The following is a 23,118-nucleotide window of genomic DNA, read 5'->3' on the forward strand; positions in this document are numbered from 1 at the left end:
GGGGGGAGCGTCTGCCCAGGGAAGAGGGGAGGGCCCCGGTGGGACCCCAGTGCTAACTCTGCCCCTGGCTGGCTGTGTGACACAGGCACGCGAGCCACCTCTCTGGGCCTCCAATGTGGCATCTTCAACCTGGCCTCTCCCGCTGCTGGAGAACGAGCGGGTACCGTGTGCGACCGTGCTCTGGGGCTAGGATGTGTCTGCAGCCGGCATACAGGAGGGAGTGGGGGCCACAGCCCGTGCCTCATCCTGTTACTCACTGCTCCTCGGTGGTGGGGGGAGGGGAGATGGGCACTGCGGGCCCTGCTCCCCCAGGCGGAGAGCAGGGCCCCCCTGAGGCTCTGGGGCCGGGCAGGCCGTGGACTCTGGCCAGGACGGTGGGGAAGGGTGGCTGCAGGGGACCTGCCGGGGGGCTGCCCGGGGACGTCCAGGAGCACCGCCTCCTCCACGGTGGCCCCTCTGCTCCTGCAGGAGGACGACGCAGACGGGCCTCCGTGGAGCGGGGGGGGGAACGTGTGGAGGGTGTGGAAGGGCCCCCAAAAGAGATGAGCAGAGACAGGTGCCCTGTTGCAGGCCTGGAGGCTTTAATGTCCTGCTGGCACTGATCAGGCCTCTTTGAATGACCCCAGAAGCTCCATCCCATCACGCCTCTTGCTGGGGAGAAGGGCCTGTCCATCTACCTCCAGACCTTGTGGGTGGTTCCTGTCCGTTTGTCCGTCTAGCTGCTGAGACGAGGGGCTGCCATGCTGGGCCCACCCTCCCGCGCCAGCCCCCCACCCTTGGCCACGCCGGCTCCAAGCCCGTGGCCTTCACAGCCTGCAGGGAATGAGGGTCTCCTGGGAGCCCTGATGCTGGTCGAGGCTCCCCAGGGAGGACGCGAGGCTCCAACACCCCTGGGCACCGGCCACACCCTCCAGGGTCTCTCGTCCCTTCAGAAGCTCGGCGGCTGCCACCTCCACTTCCTGCAGTTCCATCTGGCAGGCTTCCACCAGGGTGTGGCCCGTTGCCATGACGAAGTTAGCATCAGCCGCCAAGGTGTCCAGGCCCCCTCGAACCAGAGCCTGCAGACGCGAAAGGCGGCCAGGTGGGTCTTCCTGCGGAGCCTCAGTCCCTCTCCACCCCAGGCCATTGCAGGGTCACCCCAGGATGCAGTCCAGTGCCTTCCTAGCCCCCCTCACCTCTCGGATCAGCTGGGCCATGGCTGGGGCCGGGCACCCGGGAGAACGATCCTTGGGGGGCGCTTCCTCGGGCAGGGACCCTGGGGTGGGGCTCCTCTCCTCGGGCACCAGAGACTCTGTCCCCACAAGCTGTTCCAGGTGCACAGAAGCAAAGACCCCTCAGGAATGCCGGAGCCCACTGGGATCAGGAAGCCCCGGCTCTTCAGAGGGAGCCCCAGCCAAGACCCCCAGGAAGGGGGGGACCAGGGGTCCCGTCCCTTCTGCTGTTGAATTACCACTGCAAGCTCCCCGGCCTCTGGCCCAGTACCTGGCGGGGGGCGGCAGGTGCCTGAGCTCCGGGTATCGCCCTCCGGGGCAGCTGTCCCTCCAGCCTCTCCCCATGGGACTTGCTGTGGGGTCCTGTGGGCACGGTGGGCCGAGGGCCAGAGGGGCTGCTGACTCCTGCTGGGAGCCCTGGGTCCACAGAGCTCCCCTTGGCCAGTCAGCCCCGCCCTGAGATCCTCGGGGTCCTAGAGGGTGACACATGCCGAGGCCCAGCCCACCCCAGGCCTGGCAGGACTCCCCACTGCCCATCCCCCCAACTCTATGTGCCCTGGTCCCTGTCCTTGTGGGTTTGGGAGGGGATCAGGGCCAGAGCCTGACCCGCTTTGGCCAAGCTGATCTTGTGTTTGTGTGCGTGTGACTGTGCGTGTGTGCGTGTGACTGTGCGTGTGTGCGTGTGGCTGTGCGTGTGTGTGTGCATGTGTGTACACACAACAAGCACCCTCGTCTCCTGTGAACTCCAGCCTCCTCAGGCCCCCACTGTCACACACAGCGGTCCAGGGCCCACTGAGAGGCTGCCAGGTCACCTGCTGAAAGGCAGAGCTGAGGTGTCAGTGAGTGTGTCCAGGGCTGTCTTCAGCGGGGTGGCGGGGTCCGAGCTTCCCGGTGTGCCAGGGAGGGCCCTTTCACAGTGCACCACCCGCCCCCGGCTCCCTCAGTCACCTGGGTGGCCCCCTTCCTCTGCCTGGGTGAGGAGCTGGTTCCCATCGCCACAGGCTCCCAGCCCTCCCGGCCGCAGGCTCCCCAACTGGACAGAAGAGCGGCTCCCCAGGCCTTCCTGGGAGAAGGTCAGCCCCTCGGGAACACAGGAGAGACTGACCCAGGGCCCCCTGGGGCCGGCCGGAGGCTCCTCCTCTGGTGGCAGGCGTCTCTGTGCCCCCTGGGAGCTCCCCTTCAGAGTGGACGCTGAAATGGAAGCACGGCTGATGGGGCTACGGGCTCCCCCACCCCTGCCCTCTGTGGTCCCCACACCGTTTCCCTCAGGGTCTAGGCCCATCGCTGTGGAGTGGCCAGCCTCCTCTCCTCCGATCTGCACCCCTTTGCTCTCTGGCCCCTCCCACACCTGCCCAGCTCGGGCCTCACACCCCGGAGGACACAGCATCTCAACCTCGGTTGCACATGGGTCACCTGGGAGCCCTGACATCTGGTCGCGGGGGGTCCCGCCCAGAGCCCACAGTTCTGGAAGCTTCCTCCATGCCCCTAACCAGTGAGGTCCTGGGCCCTCTGCCTGCTCAGGACCTACTCTTTGACATCATTTGGTCACAGTCGGATCACATGGCACATTCTCCCAACAAGACTGCGATCCTCTGGGGGCTGGGCCGGGTATGCACATCCACAGCACCCAGCACCGCGGTGACCCCACGTGCAGGCGCCCTCCAAGACTTGTGGGCTGAATTTGAGGGGTCTCAGGCCAGAAGGGGGTACAGGTAGCCCCAGCCTGGGAGGTAGTGGTTCCCCTGGCCTCTCCCCTGTCCCGCCCATTCCTGAGGTGGGGGAACCCAGCCTCTCCGGGCCAAGGAGACGCCCAGTCCCTGGGCCCTCTGTCTAGAATAGAAGCTCTGCTTGGAGCCCAGGCCATAGGCCACGATGGCCGAGACCCTCTCTGCTCATCCTGCTGTTTTTCCTGACACTCATGTAATCACAGGTTATATTCAGCCCTGGGTTGGTGACATGGGATCCACCTGGAACCCAGAGCCAAGGGTTGAATCTTAATTCAGCTTTCGTAGGATGTGCCCTCTCCTTCTAACCTAACGTGTGCCTTTCCGGGACCCGCCAAGGCCACGGAAGAAAAGCACCTCTGGGCACTGACCGACACTGACCCGAGGCTGCCCCCTGCTGGCTATACACGTCTCTGCCGTCCAGGCCGGCCTCCTGCGCAGCAAGGCGTGGGCTGGACCCCAAAGGGCGCCAGGCAAGCAAAGCACACCCTCCACAGTTCGGGGTGCCCCCAAAGGCTCGGAGCCCACTAACCATGTCTGCCCAGTCTCACCCCAGCCCCTACATGCCAGGCTGACGGTTGCCACCACTACCTGGAAAATGCTGGGCTGTTGCCATGGTTGCTGTTGCCACCGGCAACGTTGGCGTTGGCATTGTTGGTGTTGGCACGAGCAAGAGGGTTGGTGCTTGGATGTTGAGGGAAGTCCTCCAAGAAGACGGGCGACTCCAGCTCCTGCATCTCTGTTTCAGTAAACTGGAGGGGTCTCTGGTTGGCCATGTGTGGAGGCAGGGAGTTGGTCCTTTCCAGGAAGTTGTCCACCTGGCCAAACAGGCCTCCGGTCCTCTGGGGGCGAGGAGGACAGGGGAGGGACTGAGACCAGGGACCAGGGATGGATGCGCGGGGGCTGCCACCCTGGACGACAGACAGCGCCGGGAACAAGGCCCCAGGAGAACAGAGCGGGCTGTGAGGCCGGAGAAGAGACCATCGCCCTCAGGGCGTGCTCAGTTTGATGGGGTACACGGGACACCCCTAAGAAGTGTACGGGGACCAGACACCAGGACGGGAAATGCGGGGTGTCGGGGAGCCCGGAACCAGGCAGTCTGGAGGACGGGCTCTAGTCCCACTTCCGAAAGTAACTTGCTGAGCGGTACTGGATTCAGACGGTCTCTCTGGGCCTCCATTTCCTCATGAATAACCTAGAAGGTTCAGCTGGGTGGTCGTGAGGGACCCTCCAGCTCTAGGAGGGAGGACGGTGAGACGGGAAGCAGCTGGGGCATCTGATAAGCGGGGCTTCGGATGGATGGACGTTGCCTCAGGCTTGTGGGGAGGGGAGGCCGGGGAGGCTGGGCAGAGGAAGGTGGGAAGGATGTGATACCTCAAGTAGGTGGGTTGTTGGTTCAGAGTCCTGGGAGGTGCGGGCGGCGGGTATCCTCAGCCCCCCGTTCTGGGCGGCCTTTACGCTCCCTGGCCTGGAACGCACACACACCGGCGTGGCCAGGGCTTCACTCACCCGGAATATCCCTTCCTCCATCGCGGCCTCCGCCATGGCTCTCTCCAGCTCCTCCTCGGCCGTCAGGTCTCCCGAGATGGTGCGGCGGATCTCAGGGGCTGCTTCTTCCTCAAGGGTCCGCAGTCCGGCCTGGGGGCAGAGAGGGACTCAGTGGCCCCTCCAGGCCAGGAGGGGAGGACGCACTGCTTCTCACGGCCTCCCCCGTTTCTAATCCCGGCAACCAGGGCTTCCCTGAAGGCCCAGCTCCGCCCCACCCCCTCCTGCCCATTCGATCCCCCTGGGCTCCTGCTCTGGCCGCCGGGATAGTCCAAACCCTGATGGCTCCCAAGGCATCTTCTCTAGGCCTCACAGGGGGTTTCATCCCCCGCCTAGGCCTCCAGGCTGGGAAATCCTCTCATCAGTACAGTCTTTTAGACAAATGATCTCTTCCGATGGCACGTGACATTTATACCATTTTTTGAGCTGATCAAAGTTCATATCACCAGCAACGGGACAAAGCAAGATAGGTGTCACCTGACAGTTTGCAATGACAAGGCAGCATCACTTCTGGGACATTCCTGTCCAAGATGCAAGCCCTCAATCTGTCACGAGGCAATACTGCACAAACCCAGACCGAGGGACGTGCTGGCTGGGACTCTTCCAAGTGTCAAGGTCATTTCAAGGAAAGACTGAGGGACCACAGACTAAAGAGACGTGACAACTAAACGCACTGTGTGATTCTGGATCCGATCCTTTTGCCATAAAGGACATTATTGGGACCACTGGTGCAACTTGCATGGGGCCTGAGGATTCCATGGGACGAATGCCTCAGTTTCCTGATTTTAGTGGCTGCATCGTGGTTACGTAGGAGGGTTATGGAGGAGAAGGCCCTTGTTGGCAGGAAATGCACGCTGACCTGTTCTGGGTTGATGGGAATGACTCTCAAAACGGTTCAGAAAGGAAATTTTTTTTGTATCATACATGCAACTTTTAAAATTGTGAGATCGTTTCAAAGTAAAAATTGAGATACGTTTTTGAACACACAGCGCAAATACGTGAATATTTTTTGAATGTATCCTTTAGGTGCGTTATACTTAACATAAAAAATTGCAATTAAAAACAGGCAAGATGGGGCCTCCCTGGTGGCGCAAGTGGTTGAGAGTCCGCCTGCCGATGCAGGAGATACGGGTTCGTGCCCCGGTTTGGGAGGATCCCATATGCCACGGAGCGGCTGGGCCCGTGAGCCATGGCCGCTGAGCCTGCGCGTCCGGAGCCTGCGCGTCCGGAGCCTGTGCTCCGCAGCGGGGGAGGCCACAACAGTGAGAGGCCCGCATACCGCAAAAAAAAAAAAAAAAAAAAAAAAAAAAAAAAAAACAGGCAAGATGACCCAAAGCTCTACGTTTCTTTGCGTACCCAATGGGTCCTCTCAAGCACCTCCCCTCCCCCAGGAAGCCTGTCCTCTTTGGAGACCACTGCTTTCATCTAACCTCAATCTCTGCCTTGTGTTCAGGGGACAGGACCATGGTTTTGGGTCGTAGCATCCAGGGCTGGAAGGGCTCCTGGTTCTTCCCTCGAGGTCGAAGCATCTTCCATCCAGAGCTGTCATCTCTCCCCCTACTCATCCCGGCTCCGTCCTGCCCTCTCTGCCTCCACCACTGCCCCCAGGGACACAGAGAAGGAGCTGGAGTCTCGAGACCATCTCAGCATTGGAGCTCCCTGGTGCTCGGCATGGGCTTACCTGGATCTGCACGGTGTCCTTCTTGGGCCGGTACCCATAATATTCCTCCTGGCGCCTCATGAACTTCCGGAAGTGCTCCTGGATGAGAAACGTGGCGTAGAACTTCCCCACCGTCACCTCGTCATCTGCAAGGGGGGGCAACAGGGGCCGGTGGGCATCTGAGGCTGGAGTCAGCGTGCGGGCCAAACGTAGCCGGGTCCAGGTGCCCCTCGCGCCCCCTCCTCTGCTTGCAGATGTGACCCCGATGACTGCCATGGGGTCCACCCAAGGCATTCACGGAGGGCCAGGCTGCTCTCAGACTCCCATGGGGCTCCCTGGAAGCGACCTTTCCCCTGTCCTCGGCCGCCTCTGGTCTCCGAAAGCGGCACCCACCTCCTATGGGAGGGATGAGCTGGTCCAGGAGCTTCATGCTGGTCCTCTTCCAGATCTTCTTGATGATGGTCCGCAGCTCCTCATTGGCCTGTTCGAAGTTACCTGGGGGCAAGGGACAGGCCAAGCCAACCGCACCTGACAAAGCCACCTAGCACTCCCCGAACCTCTCGCTCAGCAAATGTTGGCTGGGTTTTCCCTTGTGGCGGCTGCTTTGTGGGGAGGGCATCGCTGTTCCCCTGGGGCGGCCCGACCCTCGGGTCACATATGCACTCCCCACAGGCCTCGGCTCCCAGCACCTGGAGTGGCTGATTGGAGTGGCTCTCGCCTCCCATCCTCCCCTCCGCCCGCCCAGCAGCCCTCCATCCCCCACACCCCGTGGTCTGTCCCGCCTCCTCCAGGCAGCCTTCCTGCTCCTCTGCTGCATGCCTGCGATGGTCCGGCTCACCTGGGCGGTAGCTCTGATGCCGCTGGGTCCCTGCGTGAGGGACACCCCCATCTCCTCCCCCCTCCCATCCCGTCTGTCCTCCCGGCAGGGAGGCCTGCAGGTTCAGTGGGGCCCTGTGCGAACCCAGCGGCGGTCCAGCAGATCCCGGGGGGTCCCACCCCCGTGCTCACCCCGCCACTCCCTGGCCCACCCGCATCAGACCCGGCTGTGTGGGAACAGAGCCTTGGTGGCCTTTGCCCTGCAGAATTTGGGGGCTCCCGCTGTGCCCTGAGGGGCATGAGAACGTTGTGGCCATGGCCTGGGTCCCCCCTCTGCTTCTCCCCGTGACTCTTGATTCCGACCTTTAGCTCAGATTCTGGTAGAATCCGCTAGAAAACTCAGCCCCTGAGAGGAGGGGACTGCCCGCACCTTCCGTCTTGATCTTGAGCGCTGTGCGGACCAGGGCGAAGAGAGTGGCGTTGAAGGTGACGGTGCCATCGCTGTTCAGAGGCATGTTCATGCCCACCAGCCGCTGTGCAGAGAGGGGGCTCACTGCCAGGCCGGGACCCCTGAGCCAGGGGGTCATCCTCACCCGGTCTGGGGCCCGGCAGGGGAGGGGCGCTGGGGTGAGGATGAGCAGGACGCCCTCCGTGACAGAGGGGAGGATGAATTGGAGACACTGTTGAGAGTTTAGGTCCCAGGGATGCGGGGACCCAGGAGACGACTGCTCTAAAATGACTCACCCAGTCGGGCCCTCGCCAGTGTCCCTGCCCCAGGGCCCCTGTGCCTCTTCCTCCCGGGGGTGTAGGCCAGGTGGGGGGCACCCGTCGCTGGCAGCTCTGGTTACCTTACATGCTACCCTGTGGGGGCAGAACTTCCCGAAGCCCAGAGGGGGCTGGATCCTTCGCAGCAGGGTCACCACGTCCAGGTGTTTGATTCTGCCCCTGAGGGAGGACACCAGACCCGTGCACCTGGCAGCCCCACCCCGACCTCCCTTCCTGCTCAGCAAAGGGCCGAGGGCAGGGGAGCCAGGAGACAGGGGGACGCTTCCTGATTTCCAACCATGCTTAGGGAGTGGAAGCTGAGTGTCCGTTTTAAAGAAGAAACGATGTTTGAATTCACTGTTGCCCACCACCAGGAATGGGCTCTCTTTTTTGGGGGGTGGTAAGAGGCCAGAATCCCCTCAGACATGGGATCTCCGGGCTGGAATCCGGACCTCATTTCTCCCGTGGTGGAGCTTTCGCTGGGTTTTAGTCAAGCTGCCTGGGGGCTCTTGGGATGTATTAATAGAAGTAGAGGGTATGGATCAAGGGAGGTGGAAGCTCACTTCCAGGGACTGGTAGGGAGCTGGAGACCGTGTCATAGGTTGGGAGATTAAGTGAGATAATGCATGTCGTGGTCAGCACAGCACCTGACACCTGGGAAACAGTCATCGAATGGGAGCTTACTACCTTCTTAGAAAGAAGGTAAGGCAGCTGTGCTTCCCAGTGTTAAAGTGCACCCGAATGCCCCGAGGGCCAGGTTAACAGCAATGCAGATTCTGATTCCGTCATTCTGGGGTGAGGCTGGGGAGGTGGTGGGGAGGCTCTGCATCTTTATAGAGCTCAGCTTCTTGGTCAGTGGACCACACTCTGAGTAGCCGGGGCCTAAACTGCCTGGGGAGGTAGTGAGTTCCCTGCTCCTAGAATCATCCAAGCGAAGTTGGATGACCATCTCCCAATAAAGGCAAGGGGGCTTCTGCCCTGGGAGGCTGTAGGATCCCTCCCAACCCTGAGGAACTCCAAGTCTCTGATCCGGGCCCTCGGATAATAAAGGGAGGGGCAGCCCTCTCCTTCTCGACTGGAGAGGGACTTGCTGTCGGACTCCAGGATGGGGTCTAGACCACAGGAGTGGAGGGTTGAGGGAGGGCCCAGTACAGAGCCTGCAGGAGGGACTCACTTAGCCTCTGGGTCATACTCTGCCCAGATGGCCTTGAACTCGTCCAGGTGATGAGGGCCCAGGATGGACCAGTCCCGTGTGAGGTAGTCAAAGTTGTCCATGATGACCGCCACAAAGAGGTTGATGATCTGCAGGAGGAGAACCGTGGGCTCCCTGCTCGGAAAGCCAGGTGGCACGGGGCGGGGGGGAATGGGGGTGTCCACGGGGTCTGGGGTCCGTAGCTTCTCCCTGCCTGGGCCCTGCCTCCGAGCCCTTCTGGCGACTACATCCCGCACACGAACAGCCTGTGTCACTCTGCTCCGGCCGACGCGGTGTGCTCTGCCGGGGCTCCTGGGGCTCATCCTTAAAAATCCCAACCTCATCCTCTCATCTGCCCCCCAGGGGGACGCTGGTCTCCCCCCCGCCATCAACGCCCCTGTGCTGCTCTTGCCTGTTCTGTATTGTTGGGTGTCCCTTTGAAATGCAAGGTGGCACTCAGTGAGCGCCTTCAGGGCTACGGCTGTGTCCTGCTCACCTTTCTGTCCCCTGCACTGAGCCCAGGGAACGTTAGACGCTCAAGCAAGCGTCTTAGTGAACATAGAAAAGAAAAAGAAGGCAGAGCGAGGGCCTGGGGCTGGGGGCTCTCTGTCTCCCACGAGTGCAGACAGCAGCCCTGGAGCCTCAAAGCCACCTGTGCTCTGTTTCCGAGCCCCCTTCGGGACCTCGTTTCCGGAGTCTCAGCCTCCTCACTGGGGGGCAACCGCCTCTTCCAGGGAAGAGGGAGGGGCGAACGGCTTTACTGGAATTTACTGGCTTTACTGGAATAGACTTTACTCTGTTTTAGGGTAGAGCCTCACTAAATTCTTTTGATTACTAATCGCTAACAACAACAGCAAAAAAGGGCCAAGCTCTTAGCAACTCCTCTGGAGCATGCAAACGCACTCAGAAAACGAAGCCACACCCAGGATGACCAGAACAGGGACACCCTAGCCAGAGTCCCGTCTCCTGAGTCCCTGAGCTAGGTCCCTGGAGAGACAGAGGCGACGGGAGGCGGGAGGGGGTGTGCGTGGGTGTCACCCTGCCTCGGCGCATCTCCCCGCAGCCCGGCCGCCCCGCCCTCGGGCCTCACCAGGAAGGCACAGAGCATGTAGAAGCTGATGAAGTAGTAGTAGGCGAAGTCGGTGCCGCAGGTGCGCTCCTCCCCCGGGGCGTAGTCCGACTCGGGGTCGCACAGCTGCCCGTAGCTGCAGGCCAGCAGGATCTCCTGCCACGCCTCACCCGTGGCACACCTGGAAGGCAGGGCGCCGTGGGCCTCTCACTCTGGGCAGCGGCAGGGAGCAGGGCGCCGTGGGGAGCAGGCCGGGCGCCCCTGAGGACCCCGGGTTCACGTGCTGCCCAGTGTGAGCCAGGCCCCACTGCCCCCCTGGGCTGCGTGTGGTCCCCCCCCAACTCTATCCTTCGTGGGGCACCACAGGCAGGAACTGAACAAAGAAAGGGGGCTTCCTGGACAGAGGGGCAAAATCAGTCCAGGACTCAAGTCACCGCTGGGGCAGCAAGAGAGCAAGAGAGCTGACTCGGGGTCGGCGAGGCCTGCCCCTCCCCCCAAGGGACATTCGAGCTCCGTCGCCCGCCTCGGTGCAATGAGGGTGGGGCGATCTGCAGGACCCACTCAGGACCGGCTGCCTCCTTTTCGACCCCCAGGGCACAGTGAAGACGAGGGCCACTCGCGCAAAAACGATTTAAACAGTGGCTCTGGCTGTACGTGGGTGAGCCTCCAAAAAGGACAGCAGAGCCTTGGCGCTTCGGCGCGCTGGGCCCACACACATGAAGCCAGCCTGCCCCCCAGACTAGAGGAGGGGCGGGGACAGCTGGGGCCTCTTGCCTGAACAGCAGCAGCACGGCCTGCGGGAAGGTCTGGAAGTTGTTGTTCCGGTTGATCTGGGTCCCGTCCACCAGGGCAATCTTCCCGAGCATCTGCAGATCAGGAAGCCCGCGACAGTGGCACCCGCACAGGTCTCCCCCAGCCCGTCTCCCACTGCCCCCTACTTCCTCCAAATCCCCTCCACTTCAGGCCCCGTCAGACCTGAAGCCAGACGAACTGGGCTGCAGTTGGCCCTTGCACATCGCAGGGGTATAACTTTACAGTCAGCCCTTGGGCCCTCCGTATCCGGGGCTCCGCCTCCACGGTTCAAACAACCGCAAATCGTGTGGTACTGTAGTACGTATTTACCAAAACAATCGCGTATACGTGGACACGCGCAGTTGAAACCTGTGCTGTTCAAGGGTCACCTGTATTATCAAGGTTGGGTGAAGTTCTTCCCCTCAAGCCAAAGAAATCTGGAGGGGTGGCCAGTTCTCCTAACCAAAAGCCAGTCAGGGACTCAATGTGGGGAGCAGGGTGCTCCAGGAGAACGCAGGCCGAGACCACCCGAACCTCTGACGGGGCCTTGTCCGTCTGCCCACAAAGCCTCCCCCCGCTCCACGCCCCGCGCTGCTTCTGCTTGACTAACGCTGCGCCGTCTGGGGACCACCTCCTTCTCTGGTCCTGCAGCTGAGCCCAGGGCTGCCGGGAGGCAGGACGGGGGAAGGTCCAGGCTGCACGCCCGCCAGGCCTCCAGAGGCTCCCCCCCACCCCCGCCCCTCACTCACCTGCATGCCGATGACCGCGTAGATAAAGAAGAGCATGACGATGAGCAGAGCCACGTAGGGCAGGGCCTGCGGGCGACGACGGAGGCTCAGGGCGCAGGGCTCCGCCGCCTGCCCCGCAGCCCTGCCCTGCCTTCGTTCATGTTCACCGGGACCCCGCGGCCTGGGCGGCACGGACGTCCCCGCGGCCCCCGCAGAGCAAACCCCGTGGGTGGGCGGGGCCGCACACCTGGAAGGACTTGATGAAGGTCCACAGCAGCGTGCGCACGCCCTCCGCGCGGCTCAGCAGCTTGATCAGCCTCATGACACGGAACAGGCGGAAGAAGGCGCTGGAGATGCGGGCGCTCTCGTCGGGGTCCTGCGGGGCGCAGCCCCAGGATCAGTCTGGGGCCGGGGCAGGGGGTGACGGACGGCAGGCAGGCAGGGCGGGGCAGAGTGCGCGGTAGAGTCGTGGTGGGGGACTCCCAGCCCGCCCCGCGGCCCCTGCTGAGCACTCGTGCTGGCCCTCCCGGGGGCGCTCAGGGCCCCGGGCCTGCTCCGCTGGTGGTGAGGCGGGCTGGGCGCCAAGCAGTGCGCGGCGTGGACAGCGATTCTGCCCCCGGGGAGGCGGCGGCCAGGCCCGGCGCCGGCTCTTCTGGGGCTCCTGCCTCATCCCACCTCCTCCCCGAGCTGCCACTCAGCCGAGGACCCTGGCAGCTCTCCCGCCCCTCCCCTAGTGTCCACCCAGTGCCTCCCAGAAGCTCAGCTGCTCTGCGGCCATCAATTCAGTGGCCACACCCTGCCCCACACAGGACTGTCCCAAGCCGGGAGGTCTCTGCCCACGTGCCAGCCTTAGACACTGGATGACTCCGCCAGGGAGAGCCCCCTGCCCGGCGTCCCGTGTCCCCACAGGCTTGATGCTGGTGACCTGTCACTAAGGTTCTGTATCACCCAGTTCTCTCTGGATGTTCCCAACAGCACAGAAGCCCTGTTTCCCAGGGCTCCGAGAAAGCCACTGCATCCATGCACATTCTAGTAGCACAGAGCTCCCACCCGTCCCCACCCGGACCCTCTGGGGCCTGCTTGGGGCAGGGGGCCCTGAGTGCGTCTGCCCCATGCAGTCCAGCAGCCAGGCCCGAGCATGCACGCTGCAGGGCAGAGCTGGCGGGCGAGCCCTGCAGGCTCATGCAGCCTGGAATTACAACGTTCCCGCAGCTGCCACCCAGGCAATACAGTCCCCCGCTGGAGGCCAGGAAAGTCTGTGGAGAGAGAGAGGAGGGGGTGGGGGGAGGAGAGAGAGGAGGGACACGGTGGGAGGGCGGTGAGGAGAGGCGTCAGAGAGGACAGACCCCATAAGAGTTAAAGAGAGAACAAGGCAGAGAGGCAGGGGGTGAGAGGCCCCTAGCGGCTGCCGGTCAGGGTCGGGCGGGTGGGTGTTGAGGACGAAGCTGTGGGGACAGTGAGGCCACAGGCTGGGGGCAAGGGAGCAAGGAGAGGAGGGAAGACCGAAGACGGGCAGGTCCCTTCTCGCCTCCAAGATGCAACCTGTGTGTCTGGGGTCTGTGATGCTGGGGCCGTATGGGGGGCGGCACGTGGGAAAGTACCTGCTCATGGTCACAAGGGGAGTCACACCCCTGTCTCCTGAGTCCAGGGGTGCTGGCCAGCTCCCTTGTGCTGCTGAGGCCCTTACCGGGGTCCCATCCTCTGTGGCAAAGGCCCTCTGGGGGAGTCTGAGACCCCCCAGCAGATGCATCTCTGCCCACACGCCCCAGCTCCCCACCTGGGAGCAGGACCTAGGCTTCCATCTCAGGGCCGGGCCCTTAAAGGGTGGGCACGGGGTGCGGGGAGTGGCCTTTGTTCCTGTTTACTATGAGCTCCTCCCTTGGGCCACATTTCAGGAGAAGCCCTGTTTCTGGAGTCCTGGGATGGGGAATCATTGCTTTATCTCCTAATTACTTGTGGGGGGACTGGTTCCCAGTATGCTATTTCCCCACCAAGCAGCGTTCTCCAGGGCAGCTTTCACCTGGAACACTGGTTCTCAGCCCAGGCTGGGCATCAGAATGCTGGGTCCCCACCCCGGCCGAGTAAGTCAGCTCCTGGGGCCTGGGCCTGGCTTCCGGGTGTAAATGCACCCCAGGTGATTTCATATGCAGCCAGGGGTAACAAGCCACGTTCCAGGCCTGTGCAGCCAACATGGTACCACCAGCCACACGTGGCTCTTTGGGTTACAGTGAAAATTACATAGACTTAGAAATTCATCTCCTCAGTTGCACTGGCCACATTTCAAGTGACCAGTAGACACTTGCAGCTCGTGGCTACTGCACTGGATGGAGCAGAACCGGGATTGCAGAGAGTGCTAACGGATGGTGCCGCCCTAGTCTGCTCCCCGGTATATACGACAGGAATATAAATCAGTATTTTAATTCAAAGTATTAACATGACTTCAAGCAAACAGTCCTGGTTAGGGGCATCTGCTGTCCCTAAAAACCAAAAGGTGACCAACAACGCCCTCGGCCCTCCTGCACCAAAGACACTGCTCTGATGTACCCCAGACTCCCCATCACAGACCTCAAAACTCCAAGAAGTAATTTGTAATTTGAGCTGAGACTGCGCTGGTGAGAAGTGCTGCTCTCAGACCCTGGGGCCTTTGGGGGCTATTTCCCAGCAGGTGCCCTGGTTTGCCCAGAAGGCAGCCTGCCCCCCTCGGCCCGCCCCCTCCGGGCCTGCTTGGATACAGGATGCTCTTCCCCACGCCTCTCCTCCCGGCTGCCCCTGGCAGGCACTCTGGGGGTGGGGGGAGGGGAACGCCTTGGGACTTCAACCTCTGGCTCTGGGACCTGCCCCTCCCTGTCCCCTGCTCCCCTCCTTCACCCGGCAGCCACCTCAGCTTCAGATCCTCAGCGAGGCCACCCTGCAGGGCTCCACCTCTGGGATCCTGCCCTCTGGCAGAACCCCCCCCCGCCCACACCCTGCTGCTTTTCATCCCACCCCCAGGCCTCATCCCCTCTGTCTCTCCTGGGCCAGCTCCTGGGCTCACATACTGGCTACTTGTACTGAGACCCAACGAGCCGGCCCTCAAGACCACAACGATCCCGGTATCTGACCCCTTGTTCCAGGCCTGAGGGCTGCCAAGCATGACTCCAGGGAGAAACTGGGCACTCACCACCACCCCCATCCCCCCGCCCAGACTCAGACCCCTGCCTCCTGGCAGTGTGGCAGCCCCATCAGCTTCCTGCGGTGGGTTCATGACAGCAGCTGTCCCTCAGAGGCAAGTCACACTGTCACACCCACGGCCCTCCCTCCCCAAGGACTCTGCCTGCTCCTCAGATGCCCTCGAGGCACCCAGCATGGACGCCGCCTGCCCTCCTCCCCCACACCCTGCCCCCTTTCACACTTTGCATTCCTCACGGCTTCTGTCTTACACTCATCTTTTCCCAGGGCTCTGAATCGCACCCTTTTCTACCTCCTGTGAGACCCTAACAGTTTCCTCAGCGGTCTCTTCCCTCCTCCATGCTGGCTCCACCCACAGCCTCCGTTTCCTCAAAATGAATGGGAGAAAATATTTGCAAACAAAGCAACTGACCAAGGATCAATCTCCAAAATATACAGGCAGCTCATGCAGCTCAATATCAAAAAAACAAACAACCCAATCCAAAAATGGGCAGAAGATCTAAATAGATATTTCTCCAAAGAAGACATACAGATGGCCAACAAACACATGAAAGGATGCTCTACATCACTAATCATTAGAGAAATGCAAATCAAAACTACAATGAGGTATCACCTGACACTGGTCAGAAGGGCCATCATCAAAAAATCTACAAACAGTAAATGCTGGAGAGGGTGTGGAGAAAAGGGAACCCTCTTGCACTGTTGGTGGGAATGTAAATTGATACAGCCGCTATGGAGAACAGTATGGCGGTTCCTTAAAAAACTAAAAATAGGATTACCATTCGACCCAGCAATCCCACTGCTGGGCATATACCCTGAGAAAACCATAATTCAAAAAGAGTCATGTACCACAATGTTCATTGCGGCTCTATTTACAATAGCCAGGACATGGAAGCAACCTAAGTGTCCATCGACAGATGAATGGGTAAAGAAGATGTGGCACATATATACAATGGAATATTACTCAGCCGTAAAAAGAAATGAAATTGAGCTATTTGTAATGAGGTGGATGGACCTAGAGTCTGTCATACAGAGTGAAGTAAGTCAGAAAGAGAAAAACAAATACCGTATGCTAACACACATATATGGAATCTTATATAAAAAAAAAAGGTTCTGAAGAACCTAGGGGCAGGACAGGAATAAAGATGCAGATGTAGAGAATGGACTTGAGGACACGGGGAGGGGGAAGGGTAAGCTGGGACGAAGTGAGAGAGTGGCATGGACATATATACACTACCAAACGTAAGGTAGATAGCTAGTGGGAAGCAGCCGCATAACACAGGGAGATCAGCTCGGTGCTTTGTGACCACCTAGAGGGGAGGGATAGGGAGGGTGGGAGGGAGACGCAAGAGGGAGGGGATATGGGGATATATGTTTACGTATAGCTGATTCACTTTGTTAGAAAGCAAAAACTAACACATCATTGTAAAGCAATTATACTCCAATAAAGATGTTAAAGAAGAAAAAGACTGAAGGGGGTCTGCTACCCTCTAGTAACCGCCTCCCCCCAGACTCCGGCGAAGCTGTTTCCTGAACTGGCCTCCTTGATTTCCTGGCCCTGCAGCCCTGCTCCATCCTTGTAACTGGCTCCAGTCCCCCAGTCTGCTGTCTGTCACCCCGCAGCTCACGGATGGCTCTCTGGTCCCAAGCCCCATGGCCTTGCCAGCTGGAATGCTGCGGAGCCTCAACCCCCCAGGCTTCGGCCACCCCCTCCCTTCCTTGATGGGGCGGCTGCCACCTTCTGGAGTCAGTGACCCTCGGTTCCTGGCCTGCGTTTCCAATGACGCGCGGCTCGTCCGCACGTGCACACCAGCACCCAAACCCCAGCACCAGAGCAGAATCGTGGAGGTGGCCCCCCATCCTTCTTCTCCTTGGCGCCTTCCTTCCCAGGGCCCGGGGCGGCACTCCCCTCGCCCCGCTGCACCTCCCGGAGCCGTGGGCTCTCCTGCCCGTCCTCACGTCCACCCCAACTCTCATGGAACCCCTCGTGCTCCGGGGGTGAACTGCCATTCCCAGAGCCAGCCCTCCCCGGGACACAGGGTCTCCTGCCCTCTCACCCAAGGGCTTAGCTCCTGCAGTCGCCCCTGTACTGCCTGATCCTCCCATGAGCCCAGGGCGTGCTCTAATTTCTCCCATTTTCAAGAAGACTCTCCTAGGCTGCACGCTCTCCTCCACCTTCTAAGCCATTTCTCTTTGTAGCAAAAAGAGAGAACTGTCCAGGCTCACAGAGAGGCCCTGCCTCTCCTCGGCCCACTCCAGCCGGGCGTCCTTCCCCGAGATTCCTGTGTGACTGTCGGCCGGGCTCCCAGGAGGGACACCGACGGGCGCGGCCTCCGGACCTCCGCTCTCTAAATAACCTCTTCTCTCCGTGGCTGGTCTCACCCCCTCCCACGACTCTAAATGCCAGTTCCTCCAGTGGTCTCCGACTTAGATCCCCAGCCTGAGCAGCCTCTGCGGGCGCCAGGGTCATAAATCCAAGCCTGCTACAGTGTCTCCATCCGGATGCCCTGCAAGCGTCCTGAGTGGTCACGCCCCAAGCGGGACCCTTGGTGTCCGCCCCACGCCTGCTCCTCTGGGAGTTGGCACGTCACAGCAAATGGAAGCTCAGTTTCTTGGGCAAAATCCTTGTACTCACCGTGGATTAGTTTTCCTCTCACCCTGAATCAAGTTCATCAGCAAATCCTATCAGCTCAGGGCTGCAAGCACATCCAGCTGCTGGCTACGTCTCCTCCCCTGACCGCCCCCCGGGTGGCCCTTAGTGTCCCCTACAGCTTGCTGTCAGCACAGCAGCCCAAGGGATCCTCTGAGAACTGAGGTCAGACAAGGTGTAAACACCCCCGGGGCTCTCATCTCCCCCCAGGGTCAGAAGTGTGGCTCTCCAGGGCCCCCGCCCTCTCTCTGAGCTCACCTCACCGCTCACTCCTCACCCAGCCGCCAGGCCTCCCGCTGGTCCTCAGCCGGCCCACGTGCTCCGAGCTCCCTACCCAGGCCTGCGCACTCCCCATCTCACCCCCCACCCCGCGCAGCCCACCCTGTGCTTCATGCAGGGCTGTGCTCAGTACCACCCGACGCTACCTCCCATTCCCCTCTCTCAAAGGCTCCACCTGCTTGAGTTTTCTTCATTACACGCGCTGGCCACACCGGCCACGCGACACGCGACAGATTCACTTGCACTGTCCGTTCGCACCCCCCCCCCGCCCCGCCCCGGGGCTCTTGTCCCTTGCTGTCCCTCTAGCCCGTGGGAGGCGCTCAGTACTTGAGGAGTCGATGAACCACCGCCTCCCAAACTGTGCCCCCTGCTTGCAGCCGCTCTCACCTCCGCCCTCCGCCTCCAGGGTAACGCTTTAGAAGCGTAGCTTTCACCCTTCCACGGCCCTGTTCACAGACCTCCGGCGGCGCCCACACTGCCGGCGACACGAGGTCTGCACGCTCGTGTGCTTCTACTAACCGGACCTCTCCGCGCGCCCCGAACCTTCTGTTTATTCGTCTCCCCCCTGCGCCCTTCCGGCAGCAGCCCTGCCTGTGTTGCTTGCTCCCACCTCCCTTTCCTTCAGGAACCCCTTCAGATGGCGCCACCTCCATGAAGCCTCTCCCGACCACGCCACCCAGGGACGACGTCTCCCTTCCACTGTGGCGCTTGCTGTGGGTTGCCCGGCGCACTCATTGCGCCTGGAATCTGAGGTGTCTGTCTGCTCTACAGGACTTGTAACCCGGGGTGATGGGCTGCACGCGCAGCGGGTACCCCGCAAGGGTCTGTGGCCTCAGCCCCACCCCCGCGATGGCTGTGCCCGCCCGGTACTCACGTCAATCTCACTGAGGATGACGTCGATGATGCTGCCGATGACAATCAGGAAGTCAAACACATTCCAGGGGTCCCCAAAATAGCCCTGGGGGAGGGGCCCGGGGTGAGCTGTGCAGGGAGGGGCTGGGGTCCCCAAAATAGCCCTGGGGGGAGGGGCCTGGGGTGAGCTGCAGAGGGGAGGGGCTCAGAGGCCAGCAGAGTGCAGTGGTCCCTGTCGGGGGGATGCAGAACTGCAGGGCCAGGCAGGGCTGGGCCAAGATGCCACTTCCCACGGGTGTTCCGGGGCCCCACCCACTCCCGCTCCCCTCCCTCCAGAGCATAAAGTGGTCCAAGGGGAGGGCAGTGTGCCTGGGAACTCAGGATCTGGGGTCCTGGTCCGCACGGGGAAGTCCTTCATCCCCCGCTTGAAGCCCAGTCCAGTCTGGGCCTCACAGGCAGACCTGACACGGGGGTCGCGGGTGGGGAGTGGACGTGGAACCCAGGACACAGCAGGATGCTCCCTGGCCCCGGGGGGCTGCTCTTCAGCGGCTTAAGGGAAAGGGGGCCACAAGACAGGCTCAAGGAAGGGGCGGGGGAGGGGCAACCGCATCTAGTCCTGCGGCCAGTTCTGGCGGCCTGAGCGGCCTGCCTGCCCCGGGCTGAGCAGGTTGGGCGCAGAAATGCCGGAGGCAGGGCGTCCTGTAGGACGAGACCGTGAGGGCTCCACGGGAAGGCCTCGTCCTGCCGCAGGACTCACCCTGGCCTTGAACGCCATGAGCTTGAGGACCATCTCCAGTGTGAAGATGGTGGTGAAGGCCACGTTGAGGATGTCTGAGATGTGGTCCATCTGCTCTGACTGGTTGTAGTGCTGTGGAGGCACAGGGAGGGTCTGGGGGCCGGCTCTGCCCCTTGGGGAGACACCCCCAGAGCCCTGCTTTCTTCCTCGGGGACCCTGCCCACCTTCCTTTAACCTCAGAACACTAGAGCCCGCTCTGGCAACGTGCAGAATCCTACCAGGTCCATGGCCACGCCCTCTGCCCTCGAAGGGCCGTGAGGGGAGGTGGAGGGGGCCGACCCTGGTCTTGTGAGCAGGGTTACCCACCCACGTCTGTTCCTGGAGGCCAGGAGGGAGGTCCCCCAGCAGGGCTCTGTGAGCGGCTCCCCCGAGCCGTTTGGGTACAGGACCGGGAGGGAAGACCCCTGGTTCGAGGCTGGGACCGCCACCACCTGCAGGTGGCACCTGAGATCACCAGGCTCCCGTGCCTGCAAGCTACCCCGGGACCCCGAGGCAGCCCCAAGCAACGCCCTCAGCCGCCTTGAGCCTCCCCTGTGACCCTCCTGAAATCGATGTCCTTGTAACATTTCCCAGGAATCTCTCACCCTTCTTAAAATAAAGTTGACACGACCCCACTTCCTCCACAAAACCTTCCCAGGTAGTAGAAGGATCTGGCGTCTCCCTTGCTCCACCCCATCTTGGCAAGGCTGCCTGATTCTGCTGCCCAGCTCAGGCCCCCACGTGAGCCATGGCTCGTGAGCCCCTGTCCCTGCTGGGCCCGCCGGCTCCGTGACTCCCTTCCCAGACCCTCCCCACCGGCAACGTGTGGTCGTGTCGTTGCCAGTGGCTGGGGCTCCGGGGCCAGGGAGCCTTGCTGTGTGATCCCATTTATGCGGGCCGTTAGGGATCAGATGCTTGATTAAGGCTTGATACGGACGCTGCTGATATGACTCGTCTGTAAACTGTGCTCATCTCCTCAGAGGCACCTGCTCCCCTTATCTTGGGACTGGAGTCGACACTGCAGCCATCTGCACCGTCCAGATGAGCAACAGCAGAGGAGAACAGAGAAGATGCTCTGCGCTTCCCACCCAGCCCCGTCCTCCCGCGCAGCCGTCTCCGGGCTCCAGAACAGCCACAGCCGCGTGTGCGCTTGAATTACGGCCGTAATGAGCCGCTGAGTACCTGGCACCCGGGCCTGCGTCCAGTCCACCTCCCTGCCCCACGTGGCACCTCAGCACAACGCCTGGCACAGAGCAGGTGCCAGGAAGAGTCTACTGGGGGTAGTCAGCCTGGAGCCCCGCTCCCCCTGCCCTGCCCAGGCCCTGGCCCGCTGGGCGCTGATCTCGGGGGGCCTGGACCCCGGGGGCCTTACCTGCATGCCCAGGCAGATGGTGTTGAGCATGATGAGGGCGAACATCAGGTATTCGAAGTAGGAGGAGGTGACGACGTACCACACCTGGTACTGGTACGGGTTTTTGGGGATGTAGCACCTCAGGGGGCGGGCCTTCAGGGCGTACTGCACGCACTGGCGCTGAGACGGGACACGATGGGCAGGTCAGTGCCCAGGGCCACCTCTCCCCCTTCCATGTCCACGCCCACAGGCTGCAGAGGCCCTGAATTCAGCAGGCCAAGGGCAGCTGTGGCCAAGGGCCTCTGCTGGGCCGTTGAGGGGAAGAGTTCCACTGGGCCGGGGTTCCCCTGAAACCATCACAGCCCATCTCTAGCACGGCTCTCAGCCAGCCCAGGGGCTCTGGGCATCACGGCGGGTCCACAGGAGACCCCACCCGACCACCGTGTGCTGTTTCAGGTGGGAGATGGGTCGGAGGTGGGGCTGGGCATCCAGTGGAGGGTCTGGGATCACCCCCTGCCCAAGCGCCCTTTTCCCTGGCCTGAGCCTCGGCCCGGTGGGCGGGAGGCCCGGAGCAGGTGGCCCAGCACCTGGTTCTTGTCCAGCTCGCAGTTCTTGTACTCCGTCTCCCCCTGCTCCTGGAAGGTGACGATGACGAAGCCCACGAAGATGTTCATCATGAAGAAGGCGATGAGGATGATGTAGATGATGAAGAAGACGGCCATCTCCACGCGGTTGTTGTACACGGGGCCCTTGTCCTCCTCGTGAGCGTCAATGGCCCTGTACAGCAGCCTGGGGTGGGCAGAGGACACAGGTGTGCTGGGCGGGGCGGCCAGGCAGAGCCAGGCCGGCAAGGGCGGGCTCGGTCCTACCGGCCGTGGGGAGCCAGGGGGCCCTCTGGACAGTCACGGGATGGAGGAGAAGGTAGGGGCCTGCCCAGAAAGGCTGAGCAGGGGGGGGCCTGCCTTCCATCCTCCACGGCATGCGCTGGCTTCCCCCAATCACTCGGGCAGAGAGGCCCACACTGTGCCACCCCTGGTCGGGCTGTCTCTGGAGCGAGCGGTCAGCACCCCGGTCCCGTGCACACGCCACGAGAGCCAGGGTGGCTGCTGAGCCCCCGCGGTGCCCGGCGTGCTGCAGGGGCACGGGTGGCTCCCAGGCCCCTCCCTGGCCTCTGGCCGCGTCTCTGGGCCCCGCCCTCACTCACTCAGGCCACCCCTCGAAGGTGGACACTGTGAAGAGTGACATCATGGCCGAGAACACGTTGTCGAAGTGGAAGTTGTTGTGTGTCCACTGGCGGGGACGCAGCTCGATCTGCGTGGGGTCCCCATCCTTGTATACATAGTAGTAGCCCCTGAGGCGGGGAGGCACGGTCACCGCACTGTGCTCGCGGGTCCCCCTCCACGTCCTCTGGGCCCCGGGCGGTGAGTGTGGGGGAGGAGGGCAGGTCTGGACCGGGGACCCCTCCCGAGGTCACTCGAGGAAGGGGCTTCTGTGAGCCTGAGGGGCTCGGCTTCCCAGTACCCCCCGCGGAAGGGCCACCCTGCCCGCCCCCCGCCCCCCCACATACCTGCACTCCTCCTCTGTCATCTTGGACAAGTCATTGCAGCTGAAGAATTTCCCCTGCATCCAGGAGGGAGGGAGGGAGACAGGTTGTCATGGAGACAGGATGGAAAGATGGGGTAGAAGGGAGGAGGGAAGGCAGGGCCCCAGGACAGTCTCCATCAGGTCACCGTTCCCTCAGCCACCCGCGGGCTCCCCGCCAGGCAGACAGCTGTGAGGCTGGGGGCCAGCTCCTCAGACAATGAGCTTTGCTGAGTGCCCCAGGCTGGGCCTGAGAAGGGAAGTACGGAACCAGCTTGGCCTCTGCCTCCCGCTCAGGAGCCCCTGCCCCTGCCCGCACTGCTGGGGCTCCTCATCATGGAGCAAGAAGAGGGCTGCCCCCCGCTTCCTTCTCAGGCCCTGGGGCGGTGCAGGGATGGAGCCCAGCTGGGCCCGGATGACACATCTTATCTCAAAGTTGACCAGGGGTCCCGGCACGCCCGCTCCCCCAAGGCTGAGTAGGGGAGCTCTGTGACCCTCTCTGCTGACTGCAGCCCAAGCAGTCTCTCCTTTGATTGACGTCACATATTGGGCGCCCACGGAAGATTTTGTTTCAACAAAAGGAGTTGATGGCTAGGTCTGACTGTGGCTAAATTGTTTGAATCCATAGATGCTGGTCCGGGTCCCTCAAAGGTCAGGAGAGGGAAATGCCTTGGCCAGGGACACAGGAGCAGCTGAAAGCGCGGCCACCCTGTCACTGCAGGCTCTTGCCGTCCCGACCACCTCCCCCTAATGTCACGGAGCAGAGGGTGAAGGTGAGGCAGGGGGCGTTGGGGGAGGAGCTGACAGAGGACACTGCTGCTCCTGGGCAGGTTTTGGGGCACTTGAAACCAAACGCCCAATCTAGTACGGAAAGCAAATACAGTACGGACACACGTGACCAGTGCATTACAAATGTGATGTAAATGCCACCTGTACCTGGCGTTTGACTATGGTCTGGGC

At 61.8% G+C, this 23,118-nt stretch overlaps 1 protein-coding gene across 1 annotated transcript in view; it reads right to left on the bottom strand.

Moving 5' to 3' along the window:
* Positions 1-806: 806 nt before the first annotated feature.
* The window catches only part of CACNA1S (calcium voltage-gated channel subunit alpha1 S), a 60,213-nt gene continuing 37,901 nt past the window's right edge, over positions 807-23,118 (bottom strand). The window contains exons 23-44 of the mRNA XM_060088688.1: positions 22,145-22,197; positions 21,782-21,928; positions 21,165-21,366; positions 20,599-20,757; positions 19,209-19,319; positions 18,474-18,557; positions 12,702-12,758; positions 11,750-11,878; positions 11,524-11,589; positions 10,757-10,848; positions 10,004-10,163; positions 8,896-9,023; positions 7,805-7,901; positions 7,387-7,489; positions 6,534-6,635; positions 6,162-6,286; positions 4,445-4,573; positions 3,527-3,777; positions 2,317-2,402; positions 1,483-1,574; positions 1,176-1,304; positions 807-1,058 (exon numbers count right to left, since the gene is read on the bottom strand). Of these exons, the coding sequence (XP_059944671.1) occupies positions 807-1,058; positions 1,176-1,304; positions 1,483-1,574; positions 2,317-2,402; positions 3,527-3,777; positions 4,445-4,573; positions 6,162-6,286; positions 6,534-6,635; positions 7,387-7,489; positions 7,805-7,901; positions 8,896-9,023; positions 10,004-10,163; positions 10,757-10,848; positions 11,524-11,589; positions 11,750-11,878; positions 12,702-12,758; positions 18,474-18,557; positions 19,209-19,319; positions 20,599-20,757; positions 21,165-21,366; positions 21,782-21,928; positions 22,145-22,197 (2,754 nt within the window). The remainder of the gene's footprint in view (positions 1,059-1,175; positions 1,305-1,482; positions 1,575-2,316; positions 2,403-3,526; positions 3,778-4,444; positions 4,574-6,161; positions 6,287-6,533; positions 6,636-7,386; positions 7,490-7,804; positions 7,902-8,895; positions 9,024-10,003; positions 10,164-10,756; positions 10,849-11,523; positions 11,590-11,749; positions 11,879-12,701; positions 12,759-18,473; positions 18,558-19,208; positions 19,320-20,598; positions 20,758-21,164; positions 21,367-21,781; positions 21,929-22,144; positions 22,198-23,118) is intronic.

This window comes from Mesoplodon densirostris, chromosome 2, assembly GCF_025265405.1.
Source record: "Mesoplodon densirostris isolate mMesDen1 chromosome 2, mMesDen1 primary haplotype, whole genome shotgun sequence".
NCBI lineage: Eukaryota > Metazoa > Chordata > Mammalia > Artiodactyla > Ziphiidae > Mesoplodon > Mesoplodon densirostris.